At 41.2% G+C, this 22,328-nt stretch overlaps 1 protein-coding gene across 1 annotated transcript in view; it reads left to right on the top strand.

Moving 5' to 3' along the window:
- LOC133619707 (5-hydroxytryptamine receptor 4) overlaps positions 1–13,792 on the top strand; it is a 36,528-nt gene extending 22,736 nt beyond the window's left edge. The window contains exon 8 of the mRNA XM_061980934.2: positions 12,617–13,792. Within this exon, the coding sequence (XP_061836918.2) occupies positions 12,617–12,710 (94 nt within the window). The 3' untranslated portion in view covers positions 12,711–13,792. The remainder of the gene's footprint in view (positions 1–12,616) is intronic.
- Positions 13,793–22,328: the final 8,536 nt, after the last annotated feature.

Here is a 22,328-nt window from a genome sequence, read left to right on the forward strand (position 1 = left end):
TGTAAGTTCATGTTTGTCCTTCTATGCTCATCATTAACTGGACTTCCAGCTGTTGTTTGATGAGCTATAAACTCTCCTGATGGTGCCTTCTAACGTGTGCTGCCATCATGTGCATCCATCACATGAGTGTCACGGACACTGGCAGTCAGGAGGAAAGGAGAGTGCGACAATTGAAGGCAAATGCATTGGCAGGAACACAAATAGATAGATAGATAGTTCAAACCCCGGCCGAGTCATACCAAAGACTACAAAAAAATGGAAACCATTACCTCCCTGCTTGGCACTCAGCATCAAGGCTTGGAATTGGGGGTTAAATCACCAAAAATGATTCCCGGGCGCGGCGCCGCTGCTGCCCACTGCTCCCCTCACCTCCCAGGGGGTGATCAAGGGGATGGGTCAAATGCAGAGGACACATTTCATCACACCTAGTGTGTGTGTGACAATCATTGCTACTTTAACTTTAACTTTAAGATAGTACTTTATTGATTCCTTCAGGAGAATTAAAATAATGAATAGAAGCCTTTGAACAATGACAAGATTTTTTTATTCTCAAAATCTGTTTTTGTTGTCGTTTTTGTTCATGTTTGCAAACTCCATGAATAAGACCCTGAACACAACACATGGGGAAATTACACAAATGTGTGATTGAATATATATATATAAGTATATTATTTTCAACAGTTTCAATGTGTTACATCACAGATGTTACTTTAGTAGACTATAGAGTTACTTATATATACTGTTGACGTTTATTTTGAACAGTTTCAATGTGCTCCATCACAAAGTTTGACTTCTTTGCTTAATCCATTCCATCATGTAATTCCACATAATGATATGCTGAAGGTTTGAAGTGTTGTACGTGCATACACATGTTTTAAGTTGGATTTTTCTCTCAGGTTATATTTATCCTCCTTTTCTGAGAAGAAATTGTTGTACATTCTTCAGTAGGAGGATTTACTTTGTTTTGTGCTTACTTTTAGCTGTTTGCAAACGCACTAAATCATAGAATTTCATTGTTTTATTCCGTAAAGAGTTCTTTATATCCAACATAATGTATTATTCTAACTAATCTTTGTGTGACACAGTTAGTGAATGAAGTGTACATTTGTAGTTATTTCCACACAATCATCAGATATGCAACACAGTAGACAATATGAAGTCATTTTTGGGTTAGAAAATACTTTGCTTTCTTCATTATTGAAATATTTCTTGCCAACTTATGTTGCATATTCTTTATATTTCAAGTTCATGTTGTCATCTATTATTACATTTGATTGCATCTACTCTTTTCATTTCTATTCTGTCCATTTGTATTTGTCTTTGACTTTTAGTTCTACTCTTACCAGAAAGCATGATTTGACTTTTACTGACATTCAAAGATAATCTCTTTTTGTCAAAGCATCTTTTTAATCTTCTGTTATTATTCTCTTGGATTCTTTGTGTTTTTCCCTGAACAAAAACGCAGTCGTGACGTCTGCAAATAACATGAACTTCAAGTCCTTTGTAACTTTACAAATGTTCTTTATGTAGAGATTGAATGATTTGGTCCCAGTATTGATCCCTGGGGTACGCCACAAGATATATTGAGCACTCTTGAAATATTTCACGTATTGCTTCCTGTTGGTTAAGTAGCTTCTTACCCAGCTCAAGACCAACCCTCTCATTCTAAACCATTCTAAACCATTAATGAAGCGTTTAGGATTAATTGTGTCACATGATCCATAAATACTGCAGCTGCACACTGTTTGATATCTACTGTACATCTAATGCAATGTTTGATATCTACTGTGCATCTAATGCAGTGACGTGCGGTCACTGGAGGCAGGTGAGGCGGGGCCTCACCTGCCATCATGGAAAGAAAAAAAATGTAAAAAGAAAAAAAATCTATTAAATTGTTATATGTACCCAGTGATTATACTATAAGGTTATTTTCCATTTAACTTCACCAGTTTTAGATTATTTTTATTCAAAATCGCTGAATTTTCACATTTGCCGTTCAAATACTGAGAAGAGACGGTGCGGTGAACAGCAGCCAGTTGAGGCACGCCACTCAGTGCCTCAACATGGATTGCGCAATGACTGGGCTAATTGCTGGCCTGCTGTGCAGTGAGACTGTATTGCTATATGAATTATATTATACATTTCCATAGTTAAGTTAGCTGATGTATATAATGTACAGTGTATTTTGTCAACAACTGTATGTGTGTAACTTATTTCTTGTGCTGAGCAATCATAAAACGGCTGCGAAGACGCACTGGCTGAGGCTCGCGTAATCCTGCCTCCTGGTGCCGCAGAATGCACCCCCCGACGGGAGCGCCACACCAACCAAAGCCCACACCCAAACCCTCCATGTGCAAGACCGAATCCACCCAAAAAAGTCACTTAACAAGAAGCCAAAAAGTGCAAAAACAACATTGCTCGCGCCGGAGGAGCCGTGAACGACTGCAAGGACACAGCATTAGGTACACCTGCAGACTGCAGCATGGATTTCATATTTCATTCATTCACAACTCCTCCAACACCAACACCACTGTTCCCACACTTGTAAGTAAAGGTAAGACCATAATAACGTTTTTTTTTAATTAAATGTGCTTTTTTGTGTGCTACAGTTTGTATGTGTAAAGTTAAAGTTAAGTTAAAGTAGCAATGATTGTCACACACACACTAGGTGTAATGAAATCTGTCCTCTGCATTTGACCCATCCCCTTGATCACCCCCTGGGAGGTGAGGGGAGCAGTGGGCAGCAGCGGCGCCGCGCCCGGGAATCATTTTTGGTGATTTAACCCCCAATTCCAAGCCTTGATGCTGAGTGCCAAGCAGGGAAGAATGCTGGTATGAGCTTTTAAACATAACCCGTTAACTGCTGCCAATCAAATGGTGAATAAGATACTCTTTAGGGTTCATATGTTTGTAAATCTGACTGTGATGAAGTCAGTGCCTCACCAGTCATCAACCTCACCGCACGTCACTGATCTAATGCAATGTTTAATATCTACTGTGCATCTCCTGCAACAGTTGATGCAATAAGACTGCAGCAGAGGTCAAACAGGCTCAAGTCACATCCAGGATGTGATTAGCAGGTGTCACACATCCTTCATTATACCACACCCTGTCTTTGTTTATATGGAAGAATAAACATAACTCTTGTTGCACAAACTACCGAGGGTCTTCTCACAAAAATGGAATAGAATTTGTGATAAGTCTTTGATGAGCATTCCTCAACTTTCTCACTCTTTTTTGCCACTTGTGCCAGCTTTTTTGAAACATGTTGCAGCCATCAAATGTCAAATGAGCTAATATTTGCAAAAAAAAAGGAAGTTTCTCATGTGAAAAAGAAATATCTTGTCTATTCAATTGAATATAAGTTGAAAAGGATTTGTTGTATTCTCTTTTTATTGAGCATTTACACAACTTGACTGCTTTTGGGCTTAGTATTATTATTATCTGCTTCTACCAGGACTAACTGACAGAGTTGCAAAGTGGAAGTGCAGAAGGCGTCCAACATCACCGCAGAAGCCAAATAAAAGTGCAAGTCAAATTGACTGTAATCCAAGTTGATGAAATACAAACAGTCTTCTTTATTGGATAGAAGATCTAGCAAATAGCTTTCAGGATTTAAGGAGAAATGAACACATGATGTAAATCTATTATAAGTCCCTTTAGATTCTGAAAGGACTACATGGACTAAAACCACACGGCCAATGAATGAAATACAAGTTTGTGGACATGCAATTGTTTTTGTTTTTGACAATTGCAGAGTCTTGCTTTTTTCTGCAAGCGGGAGATACTAAAGTTCTTCATCCATCATCTTCTGCAACTCCATAACAGCCAAGGATGGAGGAAGTATTTGTATTTGAGAGCCTTACAACGATGTGGGATCTGAACCCAGGATGTGGTTGTGGCTTGTGCAGCCCTTTGAGACACTTGTGATTTAGGGCTATATAAATAAACATTGATTGATTGATTGATTGATCATGTAGCACTATAGCTAACACTTCAAATAAGACCATAAAACTGTGACTTACAATGCACACGTTCACTGAGACTGATGGGATGCTTGTATCTTTCAGTACTTGTTACATTCAGAATGATCCCCAGATATAAAACGTTTCTTAGCAATGTTGTGATGGCCCAATGCTGCATTTTCTTTGATGACAGCCAACATTACAGCCGTATACGATCTAGTTGCTAGCGTATTTTCAAAGTTCACCAACTTCTCAGCTTGGTGCCACAACCTCCTCTATAGTTATACACCTGACCTTCTACTATACAGGTGACCTCCTACTATACAGGTGACCTCCTACTATACAGGTGCCCTCCTACTATACAGGTGACCTCCTACTATACAGGTGACCTCCTACTATACAGGTGCCCTCCTACTATACAGGTGACCTCCTACTATATAGGTGACCTCCTACTATACAGGTGCCCTCCTACTATGCAGGTGACCTCCTACTATACAGGTGCCCTCCTACTATACAGGTGACCTCCTACTATACAGGTGACCTCCTACTATACAGGTGACCTCCTACTATACAGGTGACCTCCTACTATACAGGTGACCTCCTACTATACAGGTGACCTCTTACTATACAGGTGACCTCCTACTATACAGGTGACCTCTTACTATACAGGTGATAGTCATGATTTATAACTGTCATGAACTGAAAAGCAATACAGCAGAAGCAGCTCAAGCTCCTCCTTCTTTAATTGAATCAATCTTATTGACACAATTGGTAAATTTGCATAATTGGCAGTGAGACTGTTGCAAAAATTGAATTTTAAAAAGTCTTATAACTACAAATGTACTTTTGTTGATTTTAATGTCACAAATAAAACTGAGCCCCCTGTGAGGGTTGTTACAGATGGGGAGGAGTCTGATGTGCTTTAATGTCTGAATCCCCAAATGTTTCTACATGAAAATGTTGCTGTTAGTAAAAAAAAGATATACAAGTATCTGGAGGTGTCTTATTACTGGCTAAAAATAGCTAATAAGTTGGCAACACCAGCTTGCTCTTTTAATTGTGAGTGTTAATGAGCGACAACTCCATTTGTGCAGGAAACACTCCACATGCTTGGACCCTAACACTAACATTCTGTCTGAGGAATCATTGCAAAGTAGGACCATTTCTTTTTCAAGCCATCCATCCATCCATCCATCTTCTTCCGCTTATCCGAGGTCGGGTCGCGGGGGCAGCAGCCTAAGCAGGGAAGCCCAGACTTCCCTCTCCCCAGCCACTTAGTCCAGCTCCTCCCGGGGATGGTTGTTATCATCAGTCATCAACAATTGAGAACAGAGACATGGATATTGGAACAGTGTAGGTCTGACTTGGTAGGATATGGACAGCAAGTAGTGGGCAGAGAGAGAGAGAGAGAGAGAGAGATCAGAAGGCATAAGAAAAGTATCTGCATTTGATTGTTTACATTTGATTATTAGCAATCCGGGGAGGGTGTTAGTTTAGGGTTGTAGCTGCCTGGAGGTGAACTTTTATTGCGGTTTTGAAGGAGGATAGAGATGCACTTTCTTTTACACCTGTTGGGAGTGCATTCCACATTGATGTGGCATACAAAGAGAATGAGTTAAGACCTTTGATAGATGGGAATCTGGGTTTAACGTGGTTAGTGGAGCTCCCCCTGGTGTTGTGGTTATGGCGGTTAAGGAAGTAGTTTGACATGTACTTGGGTATCAGGGAGGTGTAGCGGATTTTATAGACCAGGCTCAGTGCAAGTTGTTTGACTCTGCAGCATCATGTGTTCCTCCAAGTGGACCCCTACACAAATCTCCACAATAAATCACAAAGTAGTTTCACAGTTAATATTTAATTTGCTTAAACCTTTCAAATAAAAACTCTTCTGATTCTGATCGCCATCAATGCTGCAGCTTTTTCTCACTTTTGCAGCTCCGAAGGCAAAAAGATAGGAGTGTTTCCTGTTCTCAGAGGATATTAGAAGCAAATGAAAGGAACACAAAGGTCTCCTATCTCTTGTGTCCATCTCTCTCGGGTGCAAAGCTTTCAGTCAAGTGCCTTGCAGCGCTTGAAACGCCTCCAAAGAAAAGATGTTTTTCCACTGTGAAGACAAGTTTTTGTTTCTCCGCTGTGACCATCCATGGACAAAAAGCTGGAAATGGTTGCTGTCATTTGAATGTAGGGACTAAAAGTAGACGTAAAGTTCATGCAAGTGGAAACTAGAAGTGTTGAGTGGAACTAGGAAGTCCTGCAGGACCTTGACATGAAAATGAGCTGAAAGAAGAGAATCTGTTTTGACAACACACTCATGGCTCAAGCACAAGAAGAGGAGAACATGATATGGCTCTCCTTTAGCTGGAGATAACACTACAAATCACCAACATTTATTTGAAAAAGTGCAAAAGATTGTGTTTGATAGTTTTTTTAAAAGTATGAAAATGACTGCTTTAAGACCTCCACCATTGTCCCTGTCCCCAAGAAAGCACGGGTCACAGGACTTAATGACTACAGGCCGGTTGCGCTGACGTCTGTGGTCATGAAGTCCTTTGAGCGCTTGGTCCTGCCCCACCTCAAGGACATCACCGCCCCCCTCCTGGACCCACTGCAGTTTGCCTACAGAGCCAACAGGTCTGTGGATGATGCAGTGAACCTGGCCCTCCACTTCATCCTGGAGCATCTGGACTCCCCAAGAACCTACGCTAGGATCCTGTTTGTGGACTTCAGCTCTGCCTTCAACACCATCCTCCCTGGACTGCTACGAGACGAGCTCTACCAGCTCAGCGTGCCCAACTGCCTCTGCAGTTGGATCAATGACTTCCTGACAGACCGAAGACAGCACGTGCGGCTGGGAAAGATTGTCTCGGACAGTCGAACCACGAACACTGGTACTCCTCAGGGCTGCGTACTTTCCCCCTGGCTCTTCTTCCTGTATACAAACTGCTGCACCTCCAGTCACCAGTCCGTAAAGCTGCTCAAGTTTGCGGATGACACTACCCTCATCAGGCTCATCTCGGATGGCGATGAGACCGCCTACAGGAGAGAGGCGTCCTGGTGCAGCCTCAACAACCTGGAGCTGAACGCCCAGAAAACAGTGGAGATGATCATGGACTTCAGGAAAGTCAAAGCCCCACCATCCCCCCCTCACCCTGATTGACTCTCCCACCCCCGTCTCCATTGTGGACTCCTTCCGTTTCTTGGGCACCACCATCACCCGGGATCTCAAGAGGGAGCTGACCATCAGCTCCCTCATCAAGAAGGCCCAGCAGAGGATGTACTTCCTGCGGCAGCTTAAGGTGCCGACCGAGATGCTGGTGCAGTTTTACTCAGCCATCATGGAGTCCATCCTCACCTCCTCCATCACCGTGTGGTTCCCCGGCGCCACAGTCCAGGATAAGCATGGACTGCAGCGCATGGTACGTGCTGCTGAGAAGGTGATTGGCTGCACAAAACACAAACTATTCTCCCCTCTCCCCTCAGGCAGGAGACTACGGTCCATCCAGACCCACACCTCAACACTTCTCTCCCCTCCGCCATCAGACACATGAACAATAACTAGATCTGATAGCTCAGTTACAGCTCATGTTATTCTATTCTGTGTTTTATGTCTTTCCTGTTGCACCAACAACTATTCCTGGTTTGTGAACCCCTTCTCAAACAATGGCAATAAAAACTATTCTGATTCTGATTTATGTGTGAAGAAGCACTAATAATGACTTGTGTGTGAAGATCACTAATAATGACTTGTGTGTGAAGATCACTAATAATGACTTGTGTGTGAAGATCACTAATAATGACGTGCGTGTGAAGATCACTAATAATGACTTGTGTGTGAAGATCACTAATAATGACTTGTGTGTGAAGATCACTAATAATGACTTGTGTGTGAAGAAGCACTAATAATGACTTCTGTGTAAAGAAGCACAAATAATGACTTGTGTGTGAAGATCACTAATAATGACTTGTGTGTGAAGATCACTAATAATGACTTCTGTGTGAAGATCACTAATAATGACTTCTGTGTGAAGATCACTAATAATGACTTCTGTGTGAAGAAGCACTAATAATGACTTCTGTGTGAAGATCACTAATAATGACTTCTGTGTAAAGAAGCACTAATAATGACTTCTGTGTGAAGAAGCACTAACAATGACTTCTGTGTGAAGATCACTAATAATGACTTCTGTGTGAAGAAGCACTAACAATGACTTCTGTGTAAAGAAGCACTAATAATGACTTCTGTGTGAAGAAGCACTAATAATGACTTCTGTGTAAAGAAGCACTAATAATGACTTCTGTGTAAAGAAGCACTAATAATGACTTCTGTGTGAAGATCACTAATAATGACTTCTGTGTAAAGAAGCACTAATAATGACTTCTGTGTGAAGAAGCACTAATAATGACTTCTGTGTGAAGATCACTAATAATGACTTCTGTGTAAAGAAGCACTAATAATGACTTCTGTGTGAAGATCACTAATAATGACTTCTGTGTGAAGAAGCACTAATAATGACTTGTGTGTGAAGATCACTAATAATGACTTGTGTGTGAAGATCACTAATAATGACTTGTGTGTTGGTCCTGCTTTGTGTTTGTCATTCCTCTTTATGAGATCCAGTAGGACAGTGAAGACTTAAAAGGACTTAAAAGGATGATTTGTCAGAACATCCCTGAGGTGTCTTTAAAAGCTCATCTGTGATCACTTCTCCAAAATAACCTTTTTCTGACTTTGAGGAATGTTCTGTTTGTGGGGGAATTTGCTTTTTTTCTACTTTTTTGACCATATAAAGCTGTCTTAGAGCAAAAAGTTGGACAGTTAATGACTAATGACTAATGACTCATCTCTGATGTCCCAGCAGAGATTTATACTCAGCATTCCACTCGTTTCATGTTGGAAGAATATCTTTCATTTATCTGCTGCTCCAAACATCTCCTTTGGCCTTAAAGCTTCATGCTTGTGTCTAGCCATTAACCATACCATATATGTACACTATAGGTACACTATATGTACACTATATGTACAGTATAGGTACAGTATATGTATAGTACATGTACAGTATAGGTACAGTATATGTATAGTACATGTACAGTACATGTATAGTATATGTACACTATATCTACAGTACATGTACAGTATATGTACAGTGTATGTATAGTACATGTACTATACATATACTGTACATGTTTGACAATATTGCTTATGAGTCACTAATTCTGTGTGAAATATAAATATTTATTGGAAATATATTAAAAATGAAAGCTCTGTTTAACACAATTTGTATGCAAATGGATTTAAAAGTAACTTCTGGCACCAGTTTGTTACTTTTAGACTTCACATTTTTCTCCCCAAAAATGAAATCACTGAAATAGGAAGAAAGAAAAAAAAAAGCTGTATTTTATCGTGAGAACACAAACTTAATATGAGAACACAAACTTAATATGAGAACACAAACTTAATATGAGAACACAAACATAATATCCATGCAAATATTTCACTCCCGGCTTTAATATCTTCACCTCTTTTTCTTTTTTGTTCTACATTTGTGATGTCTGGCCAGCATCTTATCATCAGTGTGATAGTCACAGCGTATTAATGATCACAGCTGTGATTATTTATGAGCCGTGTTCTTGTCAAATGAGCTCATAAATGAATAATAAATAGAAGACTTCCATGTGGAATATGAGGTTAAATGAAGAACAAACCATGTTGTACATCACATATATTTGAGTATTCTTGATGTTGTGACTTATTTGTGTGTGATGAAGATGACAAGTTATTAGTGTGTGATGAAGATGACAAGTTATTAGTGTGTGATGAAGATGACAAGTTATTAGTGTGTGATGAAGATGACAAGTTATTTGTGTGTGATGAAGATGACAAGTTATTTGTGTGTGATGAAGATGACAAGTTCCCTCCTGATCACTAACAGGATGTCATAGTTGGACACTAAATCCTCCCTAAAGCTGTTTAGTGCTCAACTTCAAGGAGCAGAACTTCTTGTTTGGATAGTAAACATTCTCCTTGGACAGAAAACAGAAGTGTAAGAACATTCCAGTTCAGGCTGGTGACGCCCACACACTCACAGTGTTGGAGCTGCTTGGTGGAACTTGGTGGAAGTTGGTGTCAAATCCATACCTATTGCAGTGACTGCTATTATCTTGCTTTATTTTTACTCTTTGCGCTCTTCCTAGTCACGTGACCGCCACAGTCCAATTAGCTGTGCTTATAAGCCGGTAGCAGGAAGTGGCCAGTAGACAGAACTTGAGGGGAAACCGATTGTATTTCTGCTCGAGAGCCAGAGTTTTTGTCATGAAGCTGTGTGTGACTGGAGAAGAGTTGGCCAGGCTTCTCTTTTTGATGACGAGCAAAGGAAAAGAAGCATCTAGTCCAAGGATGGTTCTTGGAAGATTCCAGCCAGGAACCCCACCACCTGTTCTGGTAGGAGGCTCTCCAGCCGACCCTTTACATTTGTTCATCTTTAACCTGCAGTACATGGACTGTACCGCCATCCTTTTTTTCTACAACTTTATTAAGTCTGAACTGAGATTTTTTACAAGATCCAGAGACACGAATTAATGGACTTAGAATTGTGTATATGTACGTATATAGTAATTGTGTTGCTTTCCAAATTGCTTTCATGTTGAATGGCCATTCAACTCATTGTTGTGTATATATCTGATGTCCATCACTAATTGTCTAATACACGATGTCAACCACACTGCAATTCAAGCTCTGCCTCTCTCTCAGAGTCCAAACCCTAGTCTCTGTTCCTAGCCCATAACACGCCATATATATATTGCATTGATTTGTAGCACATATAGGTTACATTTAGTGATGGACATCAGATATAAACACAACAATGAGTTGAATGGCCATTCAACATGAAAGCAATTTGGAAAACAACACAATTACTATATACGTACATATATACAATTCTAAGTCCATTAATTCGTGTCTCTGGATCTTGTAAAAAATCTCAGTTCAGACTTAATAAAGTTGTAGAAAAAAAGGATGGCGGTACAGTCCATGTACTGCAGGTTAAAGATGAACAAATGTAAAGGGTCAGCTGGAGAGCCTCCTACCAGAACAGGTGGTGGGGTTCCTGGCTGGAATCTTCCAAGAACCATCCTTGGACTAGATGCTTCTTTTCCTTTGCTCGTCATCAAAAAGAGAAGCCTGGCCAACTCTTCTCCAGTCACACACAGCTTCATGACAAAAAACTCTGGCTCTCGAGCAGAAATACAATCGGTTTCCCCTCAAGTTCTGTCTACTGGCCACTTCCTGCTGCCGGCTTATAACCAAAGCTGATTGGACTGTGGCGGTCACGTGACTAGGAAGAGCGCAAAGAGTAAATAGAAAGCAAGATAAAAGCAGTCACTGCAAAAGGTATGGATTTGACACCTGCGTTACATTAGGCTTAGTGACATGGACTGTGCATGAAATTAGTCTTCCAGTATCAGGCTCATTAGTGACATGGACTGTGCATGAAATTAGTCTTCCAGTATCAAGCTCATTAGTGACATGGACTGTGCATGAAATTAGTCTTTCAGTATCAGGCTCATTTCCAAGCTGCATGGACCACATTGAATAGAAGGTGTTTATTATCATTCTGTGTCTTTCTGTCCTGAGTTCAATCCCGGCCTCAAGATCTTTCTGTGTGGAGTTTGCATGTTCTCCCCATGACTGCGTGGGTTCTACTCCGGCTTCCTCCCACCTCCAAAGACATGCACCTGGGGATAGGCCCCTCCCACCTCCAAAGACATACACCTGGGGATAGGCCCCTCCCACCTCCAAAGACATGCACCTGGGGATAGGTTGATTGGCAACACTAAATTGGCCCTAGTGTGTGAATGTGAGTGTGAATGTTGTCTGTCTATCTGTGTTGGCCCTGCGATGAGGTAGCGACTTGTCCAGGGTGTACCCCGCCTTCCGCCTGATTGTAGCTGAGATAGGCTCCAGCGCCCCCCGCGACCCCAAAGGGAATAAGCGGTACAAAATGGATGGATGGATGGGCTGTGCCTTTCACCTAGGCCTTCAGGGATGTCCTACTTAGTCTCACCTATAGGCCTTCAGGATGTCCTACTTAGTCTCAACTAAGCCTTCAGGATGTCCTACTTAGTCTCACCTAGGCCTTCAGAGATGTCCTACTTAGTCTCACCTAGGCCTTCAGGGATGTCCTACTTAGTCTCACCTAGGTCTTCAGGATGTCCTACTTAGTCTCACCTAGGCCTTCAGGGATGTCCTACTTAGTCTCACCTAGGTCTTCAGGATGTCCTACTTAGTCTCACCTAGGCCTTCAGGGATGTCCTACTTAGGCTCGCCTAGGCCTTCAGGGATGTCCTACTTAGTCTCACCTAGACCTTTAGGGATGTCCTACTTAGTCCCACTTCACCTCTCAAAATACCCTAATTTACTTCATGAATACTTAGGTCTACTACACTACTGTATTTAATGTTGTCATGATGGTGGTACTTAATGAATACTTGGGTCTACTACATGATGGTGGTACTTAGGTTAGAGAAGCACTGATCATGTGGCCAACAAAACAGTGAAGTGTTTCTTCATGTTCTTGTGTTTCCACGACTAGTTGTTTCATATTTTCCTTCTCCCACTGGAATCCATATTTTTGCAGCCTTTGTTTTTCTTACAGATTGTCCTTCCTACCAAACCGGAGCTACTGCGACAATGGAAGAAGGATACTGGCCAACGAGCAGGAGTCCCAGGACTCTCTGGGACCACTCTGAGAAAGGACTTCTCCTCCAGGACTCTGTGGGACCACTACGAGAAAGGACTTCTCCTCCAGGACTCTGTGGGACCACTACGAGAAAGGACTTCTCCTCCAAGACTCTATGGGACCACTATGAGAAAGGACTTCTCCTCCAGGACTCTGTGGGACCACTATGAGAAAGGACTTCTCCTCCAGGACTCTGTGGGACCACTATGAGAAAGGACTTCTCCTCCAGGACTCTGTGGGACCACTATGAGAAAGGACTTTTCCTCCAGGACTCTGTGGGACCACTATGAGAAAGGACTTCTCCTCCAGGACTCTGTGGGACCACTACGAGAAAGGACTTCTCCTCCAGGACTCTGTGGGACCACTACGAGAAAGGACTTCTCCTCCAAGACTCTGTGGGACCACTATGAGAAAGGACTTCTCCTCCAGGACTCTGTGGGACCACTATGAGAAAGGACTTCTCCTCCAGGACTCTGTGGGACCACTATGAGAAAGGACTTCTCCTCCAGGACTCTGTGGGACCACTACGAGAAAGGACTTCTCCTCCAGGACTCTGTGGGACCACTATGAGAAAGGACTTCTCCTCCAGGACTCTGTGGGACCACTATGAGAAAGAACTTCTCCTCCAGGACTCTGTGGGACCACTATGAGAAAGAACTTCTCCTCCAGGAGGTCATCAACTGCTCCAAGTGTGTTTGTAGTTGATGTTAGACATGATTTGATCTATTTATCATCACTGCTGATTAGGGATGTCTGATAATGGCTTTTTACCGATATCCGATATTCCGATTTTGTCCAACTCTTAATTACCGATACCGATATCAACCGATACCGATATCAACCGATACCGATATCAACCGATATATACAGTCGTGGAATTAACACATTATTATGCCTAATTTGGACAACCAGGTATGGTGAAGATAAGGTACTTTAAAAAAAATTAATATAATAAGATAAATACATTAAAAACATTTTCTTGAATAAAAAAGAAAGTAAAACAATATAAAAACAGTTACATAGAAACTAGTAATGAATGAAAATGAGTGAAATGAAGTGTTAAAGGTTAGTACTATTAGTGGACCACAATCATGTGGGCTTACGGACTGTATCCCTGCAGACTGTATTGATATATATTGATATTTTGTTATTATTAACTGTATCCCTTGCAGACTCTATTGATATATATTAATATATTGTTATTATTAACTGTATCCCTTGCAGACTCTATTGATATATATTGATATATTGTTATTATTAACTGTATCCTTTGCAGACTGTATTGATATATATTGATATATAATGTAGGAAGCAGAATATTAATAACAGAAAGAAACAACCCTTTAGTGTGAATGAGTGTAAATGGGAGAAGGAGGTTTTTTGGGTTGGTGCACTAATTGTAAGTGTATCTTGTTTTTTTTTTTATGTTGATTTAATAAAAAAACAAAAAACAAAAACAAAACGATACCGATAATAAAAAAAACGATACCGATAATTTCCGATATTTCATTTTAACGCATTTATCGGCGTGCTGATATTATCGGCCATCTCTACTGCTGATCAAGTCTGGAAGGCCAGGACTCTACAGGTGCTTGTGTTTAAGTACGAGGGTCCAATTTAGCACAATTGATGCATCTTAGGAGTGTAAAATACATATATTGTGAAATAGTTTTGCACTTAAATCAAATGACAAGATCATTCCACATAAGTAGACATTTTTACACAAAAACATCCAAAATAGTTTGGATTCAAAATCTTGGAACATTTTTTATCAGTTAAGATAATGCAGGGATTAATATGAGGACATTTTTGTTCTGTACTGTACTAAAATGACATGTTGCCGGTCCTGAATGTCACATTTCAATTCAGTATTTTCTGATGAAGCAAATATGTCTTAATTATTGTGTTGGAAAGTCTTTTTCTCCTGCAATAGAAGCCATCATTGAATCATGCCTAGTTAATAACATACAATCATTTCCTTGGACTTTCAATGAAAGGAAAATGAGCAACTTCTTTTTTGACATGATTGATCATGTACATGAGCATTAAATGCTGAATATTATTATTATTATTATTTGTGTTCCCAGCAGCAGGAAGCAAGAATTAGTAACAACATGCATCTTTTCAATAAATGGATCACAAGGCAGTCCATTTTTTCCTGGTAATTGATGATATTCAGTTAGTGTTAGGCGTCCTCCAACATTTTGTGACGGGTGTGTTTTACTTTCACCAGCACTGCTTGGACGGGCCACAACATTAGGTACACTTGTATATTCTAATCACACCCAAAAAGTCCATCTTTGCAAATGTTTTGTACACAACATTATTTGACATAGGAGTAGTAGAACATGATTTTAGGATTCTTAATAGGACTAGTCGTTAAAGATCCCTAAATATTCAGCACAACAATTAAATTGGAGATGTCCTCTTGGGTGGGGTGGAATTTGGCAATAATCATGTGATGCCACCACTACAACACATCTTCAGTTGTCTTCCCCGACGTCATACTTTATTTATTATTGGACTTGTTGTTCTGCAAACTACTTCATGGACTTCCAGCTATCTTTATAAAGACATATTTTTAACACTTATTATACAAACTACTAAAGCAGTGAAGTTGTCACGTTGTGTAAATGGTAAATAAAAAGAGAATACAACAAATCCTTTTCAACTTATATTCAATTGAATAGACTGCAAAGACAAGATATTTCATGTTCACACTGACAAACTTTCTTATTTAAACAAATAAGAGACAGAAAACAAATAAGTGACAGTCAACAAATAAGAGACAGTAAACAAATAAGTGACAGTCAACAAATAAGTGACAGTAAACAAATAAGTGACAGTCAACAAATAAGTGACAGTAAACAAATAAGTGACAGTAAACAGATAAGTGACAGTAAACAAATAAGTGACAGTCAAAAAATAAGTGACAGTCAAAAAATAAGTGACAATCTACAAATAAGTGACAGTAAACAAATAAGTGACAATCAACAAATAAGTGACAGTAAACAAATAAGTGACAGTCAACAAATAAGTGACAGTCAACAAATAAGTGACAGTAAACAAATAAGTGACAGTCAACAAATAAGTGACAATCAACAAATAAGTGACAGTAAACAAATAAGTGACAGTCAACAAATAAGTGACAATCAACAAATAAGCGACAGTCAACAAATAAGTGACAGTAAACAAATATGGGACAGTCAACATAGAAGTGACAGTAAACAAATAAGTGACAGTCAAAAAATAAGTGACAATCTACAAATAAGTGACAGTAAACAAATAAGTGACAATCAACAAATAAGTGACAGTAAACAAATAAGCGACAGTCAACAAATAAGTGACAATAAACAAATAAGTGACAGTAAAAAAATAAGTGACAGTCAACAAATAAGTGACAGTAAACAAATAAGTGACAGTAAACAAATAAGTGACAGTCAACAAATAAGTGACAGTCAACAAATAAGTGACAGTCAACAAATAAGTGACAGTCAACAAATAGGTGACAGTAAACAAATAAGTGACAGTCAACAAATAAGTGACAGTAAACAAATAAGTGACAGTCAACAAATAAGTGACAGTCAACAAATAAGTGACAGTAAACAAATAAGTGACAGTAAACAAATAAGTGACAGTCAACAAATAAGTGAAAGTCAACAAATAAGTGACAGTCAACAAATAGGTGACAGTAAACAAATAAGTGACAGTAAACAAATAAGTGACAGTCAACAAATAGGTGACAGTAAACAAATAAGTGACAGTCAACAAATAAGTGACAGTAAACAAATAGGTGACAGTAAACAAATAAGTGATTGCACTAAAGCTGGCCATGAAGCAATCAGAGGAGAAATGAGCGGTAAAAAGATGATTTTCTAAAAGATGATTGTTATGTTGATGCATCTTTTGTAAACATTGTGTGTCTTTTTCTCATCAGCACATTTGACCAAAAACAAAAACAGGCACAAAGCAAAGCAATCTGCTGTGGGATTTGTCATGTTGTTGGAATAAAGTCCAAGAGATTTCAGCTTCCATGTGGAGGTCAGGCCTCTAACACTTACTGTACATCAGGTCTCTAACACTTACTGTACATCAGGTCTCTAACACTTACTGTACATCAGGCCTCTAACACTTACTGTACATCAGGCCTCTAACACTTACTGTACATCAGGTCTCTAACACTTACTGTAAATCAGGTCTCTAACACTTACTGTAAATCAGGCCTCTAACACTTACTGTAAATAGCTCTTCAAACAAGCATTTAACTGCAAGCATGTGTCCAATAAACTGCAATATCATCATATTTGCTTATCTTTCAATGGAATGTTTTTCAAAAGTCAACATTCTGGACACATTTAGTGAAATATGACAGCTGCACAATCTTTTTCTACCACTAGAGGTCACTCAAAGACAGGTCGCTGCCTCTTGATGGCAATTGTGCTGCTGGATCCATCCATCCTTTTCTCTACCGCTTGTCCCTCCGGCTAGAATCATTATTTATTCATTATTACACCACAAACACAAATGTGTCCTTATTTGGCAAATGCTTGTCCCTCTGGCTATTATCATTATTTATTCATTATTACACCACAAACACAAATGTGTCCTTATTTGGCAAATGAGTATGAATGACAGTGACACTTGAAAATGACTTCATTTGAACTTTTTGTCTTTTGATCTGACAATGTATTACACAACATTGTTAGAGTATCATGTATTACACAACATTGTTAGAGTATCATGTATTACACAACATTGTCAGAGTATCATGTATTACACGACATGTATTACACAACTTTGTCAGAGTATCATGTATTGCCCTGAGGAAGGTGGGCGATACTGCAGATGTTGGTGTCACATCGATACCAAGGAAGCACCAGCTTTAGCGAGGATCTAAAGACGGTAAAAACCGGCGGCAGAAAATAAGAGTTACAGAAGGACACGGACAGAGCGAGCCCCATGCAAAGAAGGGTTAGGGTGAGAGTCCTGGCTGAAATATGTGGTGTTAAACCTGACCGAGAGAAGCCGCGCATGCCGAAGTTAACTCTCTGCAACTCGAGGTCATTGCTAAACAAAACTGACGAATATGAACTGTTGCTGAAAACTTTAGATGCAGACATTGGGTGCGTTGCTGAGACGTGGGCGCACAATAATATTCCAGATGAATGGTTGTCAGTCAAGGACTAGCAACTATTAAGGAGAGACAGAAATGTAAAAAGTGGAGGGGGCGTGGCTGTGTACTGTCATGAGAGACTGCAGGCAAAGAGAAGAGAGGACCTGGAGAGTGATGACTTTGGGTTGAAATACAACCGCACCGGACCCCAGCAGTGTCTCAACCATATTTGTGGGAAACCTATATCACCCACCATGGGCAGACAAAAAATCGTGCCAGGATCAAGTCCTGGAGTATTTAATAACCACCATAGACACAATTAAAGCGTCTTCCCCCAGATGGAGCTATATTTGGGTGGGGATTTCAATAAACTGCCCACAAAAATGCTGACCTCCTCCCACCCCGATATTCGGCAGATAGTTAAACGTCAAACACGTGGGCAAGCCACCCTAGATCTGATTTTTACCAACATGGCTAACTTCTACAGCCCCCCAACCACCCTTGCCCCCCTAGGTGCAAGTGACCACAAGTGCTTGGTGCTGAGCCCAGGGAATAGAACAGGGCAGAAAGAACAGGTGAAGAGGAGGAGGGCTCGATTAGTGACCACAGAAAGAAAAGAGGCTCTGTCAACATGCATCGCTATGACTGACTGCTTTGAGGCTGTGGACATCAGCAAGTTTCAACAACTACATCCAGACAGCAATGGACATATGCATGCCTGTGCGACTGAAAAAAATGACAAATGCGGACAAACCATGGATGATAGAGAGAGAGAGAGCTATAAAGAAAAGACAAAAAGCCCACAATAAATGGGGGAGAGTGGGAAAATGGAGAGAAATCAGAAACTCCGTCCAAAGACTTATATGCAAGGCAAAGACTAGATATTATAAAAATGAAATGCAAAACCTAAAGAAAAAGAACCCCAAGGAGTGGTGGGACTATATAAATAAAGGACTAAATCATCAACTGATGGAACAATCAAAATACAAGAAGTTGAAGAGGACAAAGCTGCAGAAGCCCTGAACAACTTCTTTGCAGAGTCGTGGACTAAAGCAACGCCCTATTGTGTCTATCCTCTACCAAGAGCTACACCAAGTAACATCTGTAGCATTGGTGAGATGAAGCTAGCCCTCACTCGGCTGGACCCCAGAAAGCAAGTGGGTCGGATGGCATTCCCACCTGGCTGCTGAAAGAACATGCAGAGGACCTGGCACCGGTCATCACACATCTGGCCAACTGCTCTTTCCAACAGGGCTGTGTCCCCGAGAGTCAAATGTCTGTCCCATACCCAAAGGCCAAGACCCTGGCTCAATCTCAGACTGGCGTCCTATCTCACTAACTTCTTGTGTGGGGAAAACAATAGAACGTTTGGTGTTGAAAAAGCTTATGCCAACCGTGCTTGACGTGTGTAAAAATCAATATGCATATCTGCCTAAGCACAGTACTACAACGGCTCTAATGCACACCTGGCTTACCGAAACCCACTCCAAACCAACCATGGTGAGAGTACTGTTGGCAGATATGTCGAGAGCTTTTGATGTAATTGACCATGGGATCCTGATACAAAACATACTGGACCAAGGACTGTGCCCATATCTGACTGCCTGGCTACATAGTTACATCTCAGGAAGGAGACAGAGAGTGGTGGCAAATGGAGCTCACAGCCCCTGGATTGAAGTTACATGTGGGGTGCCACAAGGGGGTGTTGTCTCCCCATATGTCTTCCTCTTTTGTAAGGGATGCTGTGTTTGAGGACACCCTTGATGTCGGATATGCAGACGACATCGGGCTATCGAGGGCGATCCCCATATCCAGCATCATGTCAGACACAACCATGTGCCAGGAGGCACAAAGGCTGGACGAATGGGCAGCAAATAAGAAAATTATACTCAACGGGAAGAAGTCGGTAGAACTCCGGATATGTTTTGCCCAAAATCCATCACAACCTCCTGCACTGATGTTGGGGGGACAGGAGGTCCCTGTCGTGGAAACAACAAAGTACCTGGCTTACCACCTCCATCAAAACCTGACTGGAGATGTGCACATCGAGAAGGCAATAAAAAGCGCCTCCAAGCGGCTGCACGACCTCACAGTCATGGCGAGACATGGACGACCTGCAGACGACCTTGTTACCATCTACTCCACTCTCATCAGGCCGTGTCTGGAATATAGCTCAGTGCTCTTAGTGGGCTGATCCAAAAAACAACAGGCAGAGCTAGAGCGAGTCCAGAAAGGTGCCTGTAAAATCATTACGAGGAGAGCTGGAAACATCTCACAACCACTACCATCACTCCAGAGCAGGAGAGAGTTTGCTGCAGTGAAGCTGGTCAGGGATATGCATGATGAGCAACACCCTCTGCATGACCCTAACCCTCCAACACCAGGTCATCTGCATGAATGCATGATGAGCAACACCCTCTGCATGACCTGCTACCTCCAACACACCACTGCCAGGACATTGAGGAACCAACATAAGCTGGCTGAACCCGAGCCCAAAGCCAAGACAAAGAGACTTAAAAACTCAACCCTGCATACTGCAATTAAACTGTATAATGACACTATCTAATTAAATAAGTAATACAGTCATATACCAGAATGCTAATAGTTTCCATGCTGCTGTTGTCCTGAAAATGTTTTTTTTTGTATAAAATACTGTGTTCTTTTCATTTGTTTGTTTTTGTTTGTTTGATATTCATTGTAAAGTTCAGCTGTTTTTTCAGTGGGGCCCTGCATGGCTCCACTGCAAGCATGAATGAATAAAGTCAAGTCAAGTCAAGAAAGTGTACATTATCCACCATTCTCCTCCTTTAGTTGTCCTTCGCCTGCCCATCGGGTTTCGGAGAGTGCAGCTATGTGGATCTGGCATTTCCTCAGTTCTCTAGCAACTATTGCAGTTGGCCTCTCTGGTCTGTCGCTGGTTGAACTATCCATCAGAGTGCGCACATTCCAGGCTCTGAAATTCATATTTGTGTTTTTCTGACCGCAAAGTGGTGATCCCTCTGGATGCGGTATTCCAGTCGGGAGGTCTGAGGCAGGCTATTTTTAGGGAACCTTTTCCAGCCCCTTCCCCGAATGGGGTGAGCAGAGTGGATCCTAAACAGGGCTGCTCAGTCATGGGTGCAGCTGCCGAAGGGCACTTTCTGCCTCAATCCTAAGAACTCAGCGACTGAATCTTACACCCACCGCCTAGTGTGCCAGCTCATGACTAGGGGCTTCCAAATTTCACAAACCTGCCCCCGTCGCCACTTGCTGGTCGCCATAGGACTTTGGACCAGGATGTTAAAGTGGATCCCTTTATGGAGGATGTCTGTGCATGACTTTGTTTAACGTGGGGAGACTGGTGCATTGACAGTCACACCACAATCCTTGACAGATCCGAGTCAGGGTCCAGTGGCATGGAGTCCAAGACGACTGGGGACCCTTTTCTGCTGCAGCCTTCATCCGCCATCCCAGCTGTTGTGACGCTCCATAGGGTTAGCAATCATCCTCCGCCTGTTCCACCGTTCAGGTCTTGGCTTGTTATTTCCCCATAACTGGGCCCACATGGATGTGGGACACACACACACACACACACACACACACACACACACACACACACACACACACACACACACACACATACACGATGAAAGGCATGTTGTTCCAGTTAAATATGGAACATGAATGTACTTTTCTCTTGACTGCGTGTGTTACTAAGTAAGAAGGTGAAGTGTGTCATTGCTGAGAAGGTTCACAGGTGTGTTGTTAGGTGCACATAAGTGAAGAGGCATGTGTGCTTTTGTTTGTTTTTCTAAAGAAATGTAACACTAAATGGTCCCTAGTGTGTGAATGTGAGTGTGAATGTTGTACATCTGTGTTGATGAGATGGTGACTTGTCCAGGGTGTACCCCGCCTTCCTTGTCCAGGGTGTACCCTGCCTTCTGCCCGTGTGCAGTTGGGATAGGCTCCAGCACCTCCGTGACCCCGAGAGGGACAAGCGGTATAAAATGGCTGGAATAACAGGCCAACATTAAATGGCACAGCCAGATTGTTACAAGAAATGTTTTTCTCATAAATACGACCTAAAATGGACTTTGTTTTTGAGGAAGTTATTTTGTGCACTACCTTATTTATATTTCTTATTTAAAAAAGCAAAAAGTGTCCTCCTTTGTACCTTTTCATTGTGTTTTTCTTTTCATTTACACAATTATGCATTACTGTATTTTCAAACAGCAATGTAATAAATAAAGCAAAGGATAACTAAAAACCCCATAAAAACTGACAGAATAATGTCATAATCACACATAAAGACTGCTTGGATCAAACTGTACCACTGGTGGTACGTGAGCTCCACTACACCAAAGATTTGATTCATTATTTAAGTACAGTGTTTTATATTCCTACAGGACTCCAAAGGCCACGTGATTGTGCAATGCATTGTGGGGGCTGGGTAGACATACTTGTTGAATAAAGGCTTTGTTTACGATGTGAAAGCGAGCTACAAACTGGATTAAAATGGATCGTACAAAAAACAAT

The sequence above is a fragment of the Nerophis lumbriciformis genome, linkage group LG20 (genome assembly GCF_033978685.3).
Source record: "Nerophis lumbriciformis linkage group LG20, RoL_Nlum_v2.1, whole genome shotgun sequence".
NCBI classification, from domain to species: domain Eukaryota; kingdom Metazoa; phylum Chordata; class Actinopteri; order Syngnathiformes; family Syngnathidae; genus Nerophis; species Nerophis lumbriciformis.